The sequence below is a fragment of the Mesoplodon densirostris genome, chromosome 16, assembly GCF_025265405.1.
Source record: "Mesoplodon densirostris isolate mMesDen1 chromosome 16, mMesDen1 primary haplotype, whole genome shotgun sequence".
NCBI lineage: Eukaryota > Metazoa > Chordata > Mammalia > Artiodactyla > Ziphiidae > Mesoplodon > Mesoplodon densirostris.
In genome coordinates, this window is record NC_082676.1 from 70,011,190 (window position 1) to 70,025,766 (window position 14,577).

Below are 14,577 nucleotides of genomic sequence, written 5' to 3' on the forward strand. Positions count from 1 at the left end.
AACAGGAGGCGTTATTACATCCTTCCTACCACTTCTTCACAAGACAAACCCTCAAAGCTGGCCTCTTGCTCAGCAGGGTCAAGGACTCCAGACCTCTGGAAGGGTGGCTGGTGCAGAGGCTGTCCTGGAGAGATGGGAGCCCAGGCCGGGGGCTCACTGTGGGCTTTGATACACACCTGGCTATTTAATCACGAAAACAGGAGGGACTTGGATATAGGAGATCAATGATGCTTGGTCTTGGCATTCCAGGGTATGAACTGAGAGGTCAATTTTCACATGAATACATTGGCAAACCCCCCTGTATCCATACTGGCTACCATTCTGGATATGTATTAAGGCTTTGGTTCAAAAAAATGCTTTTGAACAACTTCGTCTGATAAAAATGTAAACCATCTTTTGTTAGATGCCAGGATAAACTTTATTTTCCTACAAACTATAATGGAAATAAGAGAAACATGTGGCACATGAGTACTGCGTTTCTACTTTATTAAGTCGTCACAGTAAATCAGAATTAAAGGGCAAACTGGAGAGTCAGGTAGTGGCCATCGGTGAGCCGTGTGCTTCTCCAGGCGAGGGGCACCCCTTGCCACGGGGCACCATGCCTGCCAAGTGGGTTACAGGCAAAGTCTACACCAATGGAGGTATAAGCCCGGATGTGGAGCATCAGGAAAATTAAATAACAAGAGACAGCAAGATAGAAATCAAATGACAGCCTATAACTTAATTTACCACGTTTATCAAATTTCATCCTCATTCACATGTACTAAATATTGTAGACCTGAAAACATAAGAAAACATTCACTTAATGTGTCTGTCATACACAGGTACTGAGCGCAACTGAAACATGGCTGTTTCCTGCTGAATTTCCCTTCGGATGTGGACATTCCCCTTCAGTAGCTATGAAGGTAGCACAGTGACATCTACGACATCACAGTAAACAGGAAAGCATCCTTCAAACCTCCAGATGATACAGGTATGACAGTAAATGAAGCACGGGTGGTCACACCTGAGGAAGTTCAGGAAGATGTGATTTGCATTGTCTACCGATCCACATGATCTTGTTGGTAAGGCTAAGGTCCCATAAGCCAGACTCTCTCACAGGGTCAAGGCTGAAACCCCCTCCTTCCCAGTGGCCGTTGGAAACTGCAGCCTTAACTGCAGGAAGACGCTGTGACAGTCGCTTACCCGAGCTACAAGTCCTCACTGTTCTCTACTTAAGGCTTTACCACTTAAAATGTCATCATTTTGTGGAATGACTATTTTTTTAAGTACAAAAACCTACTCAGTGAGACTATAGAACAACATCTTTGCTTCAGATGGAAATCAGCGTGCAGAGAAGTGAGGGGACTGGCCTGGCCCTGCCTGGAAGCCAGCAAGTCTTATCTATTTTGGGCCACTTAGGGCCACTTTTGTTTACAGATGGCTGACCTACTGATGTGACGAGTCAGCACTGTGACTCAGGTGGGGTCCCCACCGGATGAGTGATCCTCGGCAATTTTGCTGAAAGGCATTTATTACAGAAGCTCAATATTTGCTTTGCTAAGTGAAAAAAAAAAAAAAACTTGATCATTTCAATTTTCCACCCCAAATAACAAGAACGATTCAAGTGCATATGGGTGCAAGCAAAACTGGTCGCTAGAGTTCCTGTCTCCCGGTTTTCCACATCTCCAAACCAAAGCTGTCACTGCTAAGAGCCATAAACCTTCTGGCTGTCTTCTAGGGTCACGGGGCTGCCAAAAATCATTAGGGATTATAGGAAGGTCAACCTATTTTCTACCTACAACCGGATTTCCCACTCCAGGTCAGGACTGGTTCCTGGAGATGAAATGGAATCATGGTGCAGGAGTCGGGCGGGGGGGTGGGTGGTTCAATACGATTCTGAATCCTGACACTGACTAAATCCAAGAATTCTGCCACAGGGGTATTCCAGAGCCTGAAGGTGACACATTCTCCCAGAAGCTAGAGCTTACGTGGCACTTGGGAGCCCAGGAGCATGTGATGCCCTACCCGCAGGAACGAGGTGCCACGTGGAGCCGCGGCAAGAGTGCTGAATCCAGAGCTGCGTGGGCCAAAGCGCACCAAGCAAACAGCCCACATCACTTACGGTCGGGGAGGGGGTGCCCGGGAAGATAAGAATCGTGACAGCTGCTAACACAGCAGAAAAGCCTGTCACTTCCAGTCACCCTTTATGTTGCCACTAAGCCCCCAATAAAGCAACAAATCGGCCCCGTTGACAGGCCAGCCCGGAGCGCGGCTTCTGTTTGGGATGAAGCTGGTTCTCTCGGGTCCCAGCAGTGCTCGAGCTGCTCTTTTCTGTGGGCCTGGCCTCAAGTCCACCTGCAATCCTCTGTAAAACAGATGAACAAGCTCCCTCGAGAATTAGAAGTCCCCTCCTTCCAGGAAAGTCTTTCTCCGCTGTCCCCACACCAAGGCTGGCTCCTGGGTCTGCCCACCTCTCCTGCCAACGTCGGTACCAGCCCAGCCACCTGGACCTGGGTGGTCAGGGAAAACGGCAGCTCTGCGGGAGAGTGGGCTCAGCAGGAAGGTGGCCAAGGTAGGCTGGGGGTGTGCACAGGGGGGGCAAGGGTGGAGGGGCGGAGGGCAGGGGAGGGCGGGGAAGCACGTGCACAGAGACCTTTCCAAGCCCTTAGCTGGCGGCTCCCCTGTTGAGCCCTGGGCTTACTCCGCAGATGGCCCGAGGGCCTGGATGACTAGCAGAGGGCCTGCACCCAACACGATGACCCCAGCAAGAGCGCCCGGCAAGCACACACGGAAGGTGGGGCTTTCTTTCTTTCTTTTTTTTTTTTTTTAAAAAAAGATGCAACAGGCCTTCCTTGGGGAGGCAAATGGGTACAAAGTAGGGATCACACACCCTCTGCTCGGGATCTGTCACCCTAAAGCTCTGTGTGTCAGGAAACGTGTGTGAGGCCCCTACCGGCAGGGTGTGAGGCCCCTGCCGGCAGGGCGCCACAGGGCAAAGCCTTTGGAGGTGCCTGAGCGGGAGCTTTGCAGGGACAGGACCCTGTGTTTCTAGAATCACGTGAGCACTCTGTGATAGAAGCTTCACTGTCATCACCTGGAGGGCCTCCAGCAGGGCCGGGGGCAGACAACCTCTCCCCAGTAAGCGGGCATCAGGAACCAGATGGAATACACACAGCAACACAGGTAAAACTTCTCCCGGGCTCGAGACTCTAGGGAAAGCCAATTTCTATGATGATGAAATTTTGGACTAACCATAAATCCTAACAGAAGAATGAGCAAAATCAAGGCAGGGAACATTCCTCCAACAACCTGAGAGGCATTTGGCCGGCCCCTCGGTGAGACATGATGGGTTTATAAATGACCGGGGGACAGAGGCACCTGCCCCCCGCCCTCCCGGAAAGCCCGGAACCTTCTCCTTTTTCCTCTGCTAGGGCAGCCCCACCGGCGCCGCGTGACAGTGCGCCAGTCTCTGGTTGTTGGCGACCTTTTCTTTTCTTCTTTCGAAGCCCAAGGTTCCTGAGATGCCACCGCCTAGTTTGAAAGTCCGATTCACAGCATTTCGGTGGGATTCCTCTTCAACCTCAGAAGACGGTGAACGGGGAGACCGGCTGAGGGCACCAGCAGGGCAGCTATGTTCCCGGAGTCTGGGTTTGGGGATTCGGGTGGGGAAGTGGGGGACTCTCAACCGTCTCCCCCTCCCCGAGAGGCGCCGTGCAGGAGGCTCAGCCTGGCGGCCAGGGCCCTGGAAGGAAGCAGAGGGAGGCCCACGTGGGCACAGGTTGGAGGGAGGATGTGCCACGGCCCCTGGAAGAGGGCTGGACCCCCGCCCGGAGCTGTGTGTGCAGGGGTGTTTGCTGAATGAACCCACAGACCAAGGTCTTTCTTTCCAGCCTTTGCTCTGGACTTCCCTGCAGCATAAAAGGAGCTATGAATCTTTTTGAACTTCACTGGGTCTTACCGTCCAATCTGCAATAAAGAATGAAGAGAAAAGCTACTGATGACAGTGCGGGGAACGGGGGGAGCCAAAGGAGAAGCACTGCCCAGAGTCGATGAAAGAGCAAGAAAAACGTCAGGGGTAGCTTGTGGATCAGTCGGTGTTATTGTTTACACGGATCTACATGCTGATACTTTACACCACGAGTTACAACTCGATTATTCCCCAAGGGGTCTGAGACAGGAGGTCAGGACTAATTGAATGCGTCCAGAAGCGCCTACAGCTGTTTAGCTCCAGAGGGAAAAAGGAATGAAGCTGAAGCCTGCGCGCCCGCCGCGCCCCCTGTCCCCAGGGCTGCTCGGAGGAACCCAGGCGCCCGCTGCTGCAACACCGGGCCGCTGTTGCCGAGGCAGGTCCCCTGGGCAGTGCTTCGAGGGAGGACCGTGTCGTCACCCTCTTAATAACCTATTTTTAAACCCTGCTGGGCTGCGCCCCAGCTTCCTCAAAAGCAGGCTTTCTAACCTTCTCCCGACATCCTTCACTTCTGGGGCTTTGGCTTCTGCCATTTCTATCATTACTGGCCTTTGAAATTAATGTACGCAGTGACCTTATTCACAGCATCTTCTGTCATTTTCGGACCTGACCTCATTGTTTCCACGGACAGCCTCTGGAATCAATACCTGCAAACGCGCCTGGACCCAAGGAGACCACCTTCCCCAGTGCTGTTCCGAAATTCAGCTTTAAGGTCCCCCAGCCTGGGCTTCTGTCTCCCCCCTCTGGTCCCAGGAAGGTTGCGGCAGAGAGAAGAGTTGTGGGTCTCTCTCCTGCTGTTTTCGTCTTTGAAAACAGGCTGCTTTCGCTGCAGAGCTGTACTGCCATCCGAGGCGGAGACGGTGTTGGTTACATCGCCCCATCACCCTGGAGCCAGGGGTGGGCATCGCATCAGCATGTAGTCCAGGGGAGCGGGCCGCAGGGCAAACAGCCCTGACTGAATCCCAGGTACGACTCTAGTTTGAATACCTTCACTTCGAATTGTGTGAGACTTCACGTTATTAACTAGGCACCACCCCACCCACTTTGTAATCAGATCGATTGGGAGAGGGACCCCCCTTCCCCCCAAAAAGCAAGTAAATGAAAGAGATAAAGTGATGTGCAGAGACCTGATATTAAGTGAGAGTACTTCTGGACCAGAAGGGAAACATTTAACCCTCCACCCCTACCAGGGAGGCAGGAGGGGGCCCCTCTCGGTCCTGCACTGCGGCGTGGCGGGTGGGCAGGGTGATGCCGACTTTGACGAGCTGCGAAGCTCTTGCAGCAAAGCGGCCTTCGTGCATCTGAGGGCAGTGGACCCACCACCGGGGGCCCCGGGAAGGTCACGCCCGAGCAGGAGCCTGCCCTGCACGCCCCCGGCATTCCTCCAGTCCCCACCTTTCCGTTGGCCCGTCCCCTGGCTCCTGTCGTGCCCACCGCACCCCGTGATTGATGGGGAGGCGGCAGCTGCGGACCGAGCAGGCCGGCCGCAAAGGGGGCGATTCCACTCCTGGCTGCTGACAGCCGCTGCCCCCGCCTGGCCTTTCCTTGTGCTGGAGGCCGGGGGTCTGTTCAAAGGACACTGGAGCCCCACTTGGCCACCTTTGTGGAGGGGCAGGAGGACACGTGTGGCTATGAGGTCCCAGCAAATAAAGGCTTTTGCATGAATCCCCACTGCTGGAGGGGACTGTACAGCTGCTCTGCCTGGCCGACATGGGCATCTGGGCTTTGTGGCTCGTGTCGCCCTGGGGGATGGCCCCAGTGAGCCCGGGGTTGGGGCAATTCCGTGGCTGAGGGGCTAAGAAAGGGCAGCTGGGTTGGAGGGTCAGCTCCCTGTGGCAGTGGCCCTGCCTGCGGAAGGCGGGCGGTGCTTTGGCTAAACCAAGAAATCTAGACCCCAACTTCCCCCTCCACATCTACTCAGGCAGTGATGGCGTCTGTGCTGCGGTTCCACTGTGGGTGACGCGGTTGATAAATGACACCTCGCTCCCTGACCTGCCCCATCATCTTCCTCCTCCTCCTCCTCCTCATCTGGTCTCCCTTCCACCTATGAGCCCATGAGTGGGTACAGCCCAGGCCACGAGAGGCTTTTCTGCAGCACTGCTGCGGGGTATCTGCCGTCCATCGGGGCACACAGGAAGGACCTGGACCCCAGACCAGGGCAGAAAGGGGAGGCACACGGAGGTCACACCTGCCGTGGCTGGCCTGCCCTCTGGGTCCTAAACCACAGCAATCCCGGGGTTCTCCACCCTCTGAGATCCCCCAGCTTTTGTCTGCTCTTCCTTTCCCAGCTGTTCCATTCAGCAGACCCGGGACGACCTGCCCTCCCCAGCCCAGGCCTCGGAGGCCCCATTAAGCCCAGCGGTCAAAGGCCAGCCCGCACGTGCTGCATCTTATTGGCCCATCTCGAGACCCTGCTCCTCCTGGCTCGGCGATAAAAAAGGGGGCGGCCCCGGGTCCACTGGCTCCCCGAGGCCCCGCACACAAAAGGGCGGGTGACAAAGACATTTTTCTGGGATGGCAGGTGTTGGTATGGGATTCCACCCGGAGTACAGGGGCCGAAGAAAGGCCAGGCTGGGTTTCCCAGGTGGGCAGGCAGCGCAGACACGCAGGGGAGAGCCCCTGTGGAGGAGAGCAGGAGGCAGGAGCCTGTGGGCATCTCAGCGTTGAGTCAGCCACGGAGGGAGGTGGGTTAGTGGATGAGCAGGGTGGTTGGCAAATCCGCTGAAGTGTCGGTCTTACCTTGTACAAATACCGCGCTGAGGCCTTTACGTATCTGAAGGGAAAGAACATAAAATGAAGTGAATGCAAGCCTGGCACACGCACAGCCCAACTTGATATGAGCGCAGTGCTAAAAATACGTTTATTCCTGGGCGGCCTGAGTGTTCTTGCAGTTTCAGAGATCATTACGAATTGGAAATTCCCCTACAAGTCCCTCGGCAGGACAGAATTCTAGCCGGTGTCACCCAGATAGATGTGAAACGAAGGTAACGTTAGCTCTCCCAGGATGTGTGACAGATGCTCTTGGGAGCCCCACAGACACTGGGTGGCATTGACCTTGGTATCCTGTCCCTGCTGCCTGACGTTTCCTAAATATTTGGTTTAAGATACAGTCAAAGAGAAGAGTTTTCAAGACCAGCAGTTGGAATTCTATGGATGCCTTGAAAAAATAACTGACACCCTGTAAGTGTACAAGTTTACACGTCTCCAAGTTTCATTTTACAGGTTTTGAGTGGTACGCAGTGTGTTTGTTCAGCACGGGTGGCACCTGCGGTGTGACAGTCCCCAGGGGGGAAGCACGCAGTGTGCTGTGCAGAGTGTGGCTGCGAAAGGGACCCTGCAGAGGCCACGTCGGACCCTCGCGCACAGAGTAGCAGGACCCCAGCAGTCCTGCCAGACCCCAGAGAGGCTCTGAGCTCTTTCGTGTTTGTGATAGTTTTTCTTAACTACCCCAACTCCCCCCTCACCACGGCCATCCTATCTCCCACGTGGGTTTCCTTAGCAAAAACGCAGCCTCTTTCCGCGTCAGGTGACAGCTCCTCCCCCTAACCGCCACAATGCTCCTGAATTCAGTGTCACTAGACCACCATCCTATCTGGACAAAGGACATTTATCAATGACACGGACTGCTGTCTGTCCGGCCACCGTTGTAAACTTGGATTGTCTGCTGACCTCGCCAGCAAGGCAGGCACGGTGACCAGGGCCAGTTTCTAAGACGGATGCCGTCGGAGGAGGGACCACCGACAGATCTTAGGTGGGGCTCTCCGGAAGAAATCTGGGCTTCTCTGAAGCTGTACTGTACAATCTATCAATGAAAATTTCACTCCTCCCCACCCCCCAAAGTTATGTGGGGTTGGGAACTTCAGGATAAATAACTGATCGTGATGAGGCACTAGGCTTCTCTGTCTTCCTTGATTTCTAGCCACTGTTAATGGCTCCTTCTTTACACGGTGATCGAGCTCTAGGGGCACAGGAAGTTCTTGGGCAGTGCTGCTTCCTGGCGCTGGACTGGTATGTTTCCGAGGGACCTTTAGACGATGCGATGATCTAGGTTGCCTGTCTTCCCCCAGTGTGCCATGTGCTCCTGGAAGACGGCAATCGTGGGACATCTCTGGGTGGGTCTTCCTCCAGTGGAGGGGCTTGGATTCCCAGGGCTGACCCTCTCCCCACGAAGGGGCTTCTCGGTCCCCCTCCCCTGCAGCCCCTCGGCCCTGGTGATGCTGGGCGTACAGGCACCCGATTGGTGGAAGCAAGCAAACAGATGGTGCGTCTGACAATGGAGGGCTTGTTTGTAATTGCTGATGAGGACAGCCTGCCCCTCTCCCGGTGTGTCCCCAGATGCAGCCTGGTGCGCTGTGCTGGACCAGACAGAACGTCTCGGGAACTGCCAATCCATGGGCGAGTTAAGGAGATGCAAAGACAGAGGCAGTTGGGGGCTGCCGTAATTACTCCATGGGGCTCAAATGTCACTTGCCCTTGACAAACAGACAGTGCTACCAAAGGGCGGGGCCCCTGTGCGTGGCACAGAGGAGCAGGCTGTCAGCTTCCTGACGCCTCCTTGGGGGTCAGCAAGAGGCACCCCACCACCCTGGGCAGTGGTGGAGATACCAGAAGAGACCATGGTGCTTGGAGCTGCGTGATGCCCAGGGGCATGAGAGACACCAACCCTAATGATTTCATCAACCGGGTGCCTGGTATGTGCCAGGTACTGTTCTAGGCTCCAGGTGACAGCGGTGAACAGAGCAGATGAAACCCCTGCCTTTGGAAGCTTTGGCGGCAAAGTTAACGGCACGCCATTGGGGGGCAAAAATATCTTACTCTTTATTTGTATAAAGCGCAGATAGAAGTACAGAGAATATACAGGTAAACGGTATTTCTGTGGTGTTTCATGGGAGGAGACAAATTAGGAAGTAAAAATGTCTTAGAAGCCTCCCTGGTGCGGCAGGAAGAATAAAAGGTGGAGAAACACCGACTGTACGGGTTAATATGCATCTTAAATTCAGAGTTTTCTTACACGTGAGTGGTGCCGGGAATCAGGAGTCGGCCCCGCTCACATCTGAGAGCAGCTGAGCGAGACGGCCCTGGGGAGACCCTTCACGGGTAACCTGGATGCCAGCGGGCCAACTGCGGCCACTCAGCGGCTCAGACACAGAGCGGGCGTCTGGAGACTCCAGAAGTCGCTTTTAGAGAAAGATGTCCTACTTCTTGGGCCTTGTGAGACTCCTTTGACACCTGGATATCCACAAGGGTTTCCAGAGACACAGGAAGCCACCGTCTTGGTTGGAGATTTGCTGTGCTCTACGCAGCTCTGTCGGAGGCTTTCCGAGAACCGGTGGGCCTTTCTGTGGCCTGTTTCCTCTGGCTGTACTCACCGGAGAGCAAAAGAACAAGGATTTGCACCAGGCGTCTTACCTCCGAGGCAAGGCTGCCGTCCAGGACCGTCCCCTGGGATAACGCTGGGCAGGGTCAGAGAAGCAAAGTGGCTGCTCTCCCTGGGTCCTTGTTACTGAGCCGTCAGGGTGGGAAATGATGAGCTGGTTGAGGATAATTAGCGAAGGGAATGGTTTTGAGAGCTGCCATGGTGAGGGAGAGAAACAGTGGGCTGGGGCTCCAGCTTTAGGCGAGCGCTAAATACCCTCCCAGCAGGACGGCGGACTGAGCGGGAGATCAGAGAGCTGTCTGGGCTATTCAGGCCCCTTGGAATGGCTCTGAGGACCAGGAACAGGTGCAGCAGTAGACGGGGTAAGCCTGCACACTCAACACTGGCAACCCAGGGCCAGTGGGCACTAGCCAGCCTAATTACCACTTCCAAATGGCCCAAGGATGGCTTCCAGAATTTCCAACCCAGCAGAAGGGGCTGTGTCCTGGCCCCGGACCTGGCTCTGGGCTCGGCTTCCTCTTTTTGGTCGTTGGTCTGGCCCATCAACTTGGGTTCTGAAGCAGAAAGCTAGGGCAGCTGGACCGAGACAGACGGGCAGAGAAAGTGCATGCGTTGTGCCCGCCCACCTGTGCGGGGGCCTGGCCAGCGGGTGGAACGTTCTTGAAAACGCTTGTCTGGCATTGTTCTCTCCCCCTTCCATGACTATAATGTACATTTATGCATCTATGACTGAATTTAACTAAACATTGAGAATTAATGTCTTGTGAGGCCCTCGTGGAGAAAGATGTTTCCAGACCCTCCTGCTGGTTCAGGGAGCGTGAACACGGAGATCTCAGTCCATCCCGGCCATGGAGAGACTGCTCATTTTACCAGATTGAATTATTCACACCTCAAAATGGAAAAACAGTACAGAAATGTTCATAGCAGCAATATTCACAATAGCTAAAAAGTGGAAATAGCCCAAATGTCTGCCACATGATGAATGGAACCAAAGTGTGGTCTGCCCTTACAATGGGATATTATTTAGCAACAAAAACATGTAAAATAGTGATACAGGCTACAATGTGGATGACCCTTGAGGACATGCTAAGTGAAAGAAGCCAGTCAGTAAAGACCACGTATCGTCTGATTCCATGTACACGAAATGCCCAGAGTAGCCAGATCCAGACAGACAGAAAGTGGACTAGTGGTTGCTTAGGGCTGGGGGTGGGGGGAATGGGGATTGACTACTAGTGGGTTTATGTTTTTGTTTTTCAGGAGGGATAAAAAGGTTCTAAAATTAGATGGTGGCGATGCTTGCACAACTTTGTGAATATACTAAAAATACCGAGTAGCATACTTTAAATGGATGAATTGTATGGTATGCAAATTCCATTTCAATAACGTTGTTTTTCAAAAATGACAAAAAGGAATAGAAGTTGGCCTGGGCACTACTACTGCCAGAGCCTTTCCAAGAGGGAAACGACAGAAGTGGCTCCAAGTTCTAGGGAGGAATCCCCCATGGGACCCGGGGAGGCAAGGGGCCGGGGGCAGCTGTGGGGTTCAGCTGGAGCCCCAGCCAGGGTCCTCCCGAGCCACGCCACATGCCGCGAACCATCCTCAAAGCAGAGCAAACGGCGCCACCCCTCGGGTGACACAGTGCTCTCCCTGCAAGGTTGTCTCCCAGCTTTATTCTAACTTCGTCTGTTTTATAAAAACTCAGGAGTGAGGGCTTCCCTGGTGGCGCAGTGGTTGCGAGTCTGCCTGACGATGCGGGGGACACGGGTTCGTGACCCGGTCTGGGAAGATCCCACATGCCGTGCAGCGGCGGGGCCCGTGAGCCATGGCCGCTGAGCCTGCGCGTCCGGAGCCTGTGCTCCGCAACGGGAGAGGCCACAACAGTGAGAGGCCCGCGTACCGCAAAAAAACAAAAACAAACAAAGAAAAAACTCAGGAATGGCCTTGGGCGGTGAGGCGGGATTACACCGGGATTCTGTGTGCTGCTGGGCACTGGTTTTAAATTCCCCAGTAATCAACAGCTCCAGGAAACACAGCAGTTACGTCTGTGGTGACACGCGGGAGGACGGTGAGTTCTCCGTATTGGTCTGAGGAAAAGCAGTAAGGGTGCAGTGGGCTGTCTGGGTCCTACGGAGGATAAAAGCTGTCCTTTGGTCTTCAGATGTGAAGGAAGCTGCTTTAGCCCACAGCTGAGATGTTTCCTACACGTGAAGTCTTCCTGCGCTGCCCGCTTCTAACGTAGGAATACTTTGGTGAGCTTTCAGTTGGATTTCTCAGTTATCCGTGCCGAAGAGGGGGTGCATTTGCCACCTTACACCCTGTGTAGACCATAAAGCCTCCGAGATCGTCCTCTCTGCCTGTGGGGAGGAACATTTTGCCTTTGCCTCTAAGGCAGGGCTCCTCCCCGCACCCCGCTTTTCACTTCTGTGAGCGTGTTCCCCACGCAGGGGTCCTTTCAGGGTGGGTGATGAGTCTCGTTTGGGAGAAACTTAAGCCGTGACCCTGGCCTTGACACAACAAAAACCACACAAGGCTGAGAACAGCTCCAAACTGCCGAAGGGCTCACTCTTGCTCTGCTGAGGGCAGACGGTGGGGAGCATGTGCAGGAAGCTACAAATCCCCACGGGGATGTAAAGAATTACTGTCCATGGATTGTTCTAGAGACCATTTCTATCAGAAATGCCAGGGAAGCTCACCCCACGTCCCAGCCCTTCTGGGTAACTGGGAGTCATGTTAAGTCTCTCCAGACAATGGAGAGGTACCCACCGTGGTCCTTCATGCAAGCTCGTGGGTTCTGGTGTGAGTCTGGGGGTCTTAAAGGGGTGAGCACAGGTCAGAATCCCGCCCAGTTCCCCTGAAGGAGGGGTGTCACTGTGCTCCCTCCACCTGTGCTGGCTGGGTTAGGGCTGCGTTCCATGGCACCGGGCTGAGGGGGCTTCTTTGGGGGCCTCTCTTGTGGGCCCACAGTGAAGGTCCGGGGAGAACAGCCTTTGAACCACCCACGTTTACTCCTTAGTCACGCATGCACCATGTGCCTGCTGCGTGCCAGGTGATGGGCAGGCATTTTACCTGGCTGGTCTTCCGCTCACCCCTCCTGAGGAATATGCCCTGCAGAAGCCAGAGTGATCTTTTCAAACAAGAATCACAACATGTCATCCACTGTCTCACACGCCCAGGGAGCTGCCAGTCTCACCAGAGGAACAGCTGAGGTCTGTGCCTGGGTTGAGGGCCACTCTGACCATCCTCCTCCTCTTCCGTCCCCACCTCGCTGGGCTGCTCCTCACATGGGCCAGGAGAGCTCCCGTCTCAGGGCCTTTGCTCTTGCTGTTCCCTCTGCCCGGACTGCTTCCCCCAAATTCCAAATGGCTCCCTCTCCCTTGTCTCCCTCAAGGCTTCCCGCAAACGTCACCATCTTGGGGAGGCTGCCGCTGCCACCCCATTTCAAGTGCACCCCACCCCTGTTTTATGTGTCCGTAGCACTCCTGGCCCTCCTTCGTGTTTTTCCTCCTCAGCACCCCTCACTATCCCCAATCTTTATGGAATGTGTGTGGAGGCCCCAGCCCCGTGGGGTTTGTGTGACGATCAAGCAGAACTGTTGCCCCATCTACTGAAGCTGCATCAAAGGTGTGCGGGTCCTGGGACCCAAGCTGGACCCGAGTATCTAAATATGGCCTCTAGCAAGTCACCGACTTTGGGTAATGGGATAGAGAGTAGAGTCAGCCTAGTGGCCTGAGAACTCTTATTTCTGGCTGCTTCCTTTCTTCAGTGGTGACCTCTATCCTCCGGGACCCTTGTCCCTGATGCTCCTGGGTCAGCAGACACCCCTGGTCAGGAGTGCCCGGCCTCAGAGAGCCGCATGTCATGCCTGATGTCACACAGGGCCCTGCTGTTATGTGGCACCGGGCTGCTCCCAGCCTTGGGGACGCAGCTAGGGAGCAGGGTTGCAGGGCTGGGAACACGCCAGCTGCAGCGTCTGCCTGGGCGCACTTCTGCAGCCACGCAAGGCAGTGTGTGCTTCATGGTCCCGCCCAGGATTGGGGCTGCGGGGCAGAACCTTGCCAGAGGGTCCTGGAAGACCCAGTGGCTTCCCTCACCCCCAGATGACCACACGGATCAGCCGATCCCGCTCAGGAGGAGAGATGCTGGGTGGCCCGCGTGGGGGCCCAGGTAGGTGGAGTGTGTCCTGTGCAGCTGGGATTCATATTCTGGAAGTGGTCAGAGGATAGGTTCTGCCTGTTCATTCTCAACACTCTGCACTGATGCTACTAGGTTTCTCAGGTGCTGAGAAATGAATTCTGGCCACGTCAATCTTGTCTGCTTCATGCAATCTTTTTTTTTTTTTAATTTTTTACAAAGTTGACTGGCATGTTTCCCTTTTTTTTTTTTTTTTTTTTTGCGGTACGCGGGCCTCTCCCTGTTGTGGCCTCTCCCGTTGCGGGGCACAGGCTCCAGACGCGCAGGCTCAGCAGCCATGGCTCACGGGCCCAGCCGCTCTGCAGCATGTGGGATCTTCCCGGACCGGGTCATGAACTCGTGTCCCCTGCATCGGCAGGCGGACTCTCAACCACTGCGCCACCAGGGAAGTCCACATGTTTCCCATTTTAAGGGACTTCTTTAAAGCCTTTCGAGGGACTTTAAAGGCCAATGGGAAAAGAGGAACCAGTTTTTCTCTTTACTATGCTATTCAGAGGTTTATTTCCTGGTTATCATCATATAGTCTTCAGGAAAAGGAGGGTATCAAATAGTCTTCCTTTTTATCTTCAGCTGTCTGCAACGTTACTAAGAGAGGTCCCATTTGGCCTCTGCTTTGGTTGTTGCTAAATAGAAATTCAGGCAAAACCATCGAGGCTTCCAGGAACCCACGCTGACGGCCGAGGCTGTCTGTGTCCCACCTGCTACAACCTTCTGGAGGTGAGGGCCCCAGCCATGGCTCACAAGGCATGTGAACCTGTGATGTCAGGAGCTCCAGACTCTTCCGAAACAATTTCTCAAGGTTATTTCAAATAAGCTTTGAGAGTTTTTTCCAAAAACTGTCTGTGAGGAAAATTCTTGGTACCTGCCGGCCATCTCCTGGCAACTGCTGTGTGTCCCCGGGGCCGTATTTAACAGTGAGGCAGGAGGAGGGTGCCACTCACACTTAAAACCCTGCAAGACTGAGAAACCAGGGCAAACCTAAGGTAGCATTTCACAGAAAAAGTAGCAGCTTCAAGTTCTTCCAAAGGAACACATTAAATGTCATGTCGGTACTCTGGAA

The 14,577-nt window shown here is 54.3% G+C and overlaps 1 protein-coding gene across 4 annotated transcripts in view; it reads right to left on the reverse strand.

Moving 5' to 3' along the window:
• Positions 1-498: 498 nt before the first annotated feature.
• The window catches only part of RALGAPA2 (Ral GTPase activating protein catalytic subunit alpha 2), a 285,182-nt gene continuing 271,103 nt past the window's right edge, over positions 499-14,577 (reverse strand). For 3 of the 4 annotated variants that reach the window (XM_060120092.1, XM_060120091.1, XM_060120089.1), the window contains 2 exons: positions 6,689-6,722; positions 499-3,724 (listed from right to left, as the gene is read on the reverse strand). In XM_060120092.1, the coding sequence (XP_059976075.1) occupies positions 6,715-6,722 (8 nt within the window). In that variant the 3' untranslated portion in view covers positions 499-3,724; positions 6,689-6,714. Of the gene's footprint in view, positions 3,949-6,688; positions 6,723-14,577 lie in introns of all 4 variants that reach the window. The other variant, XM_060120090.1, reaches the window with a different exon arrangement.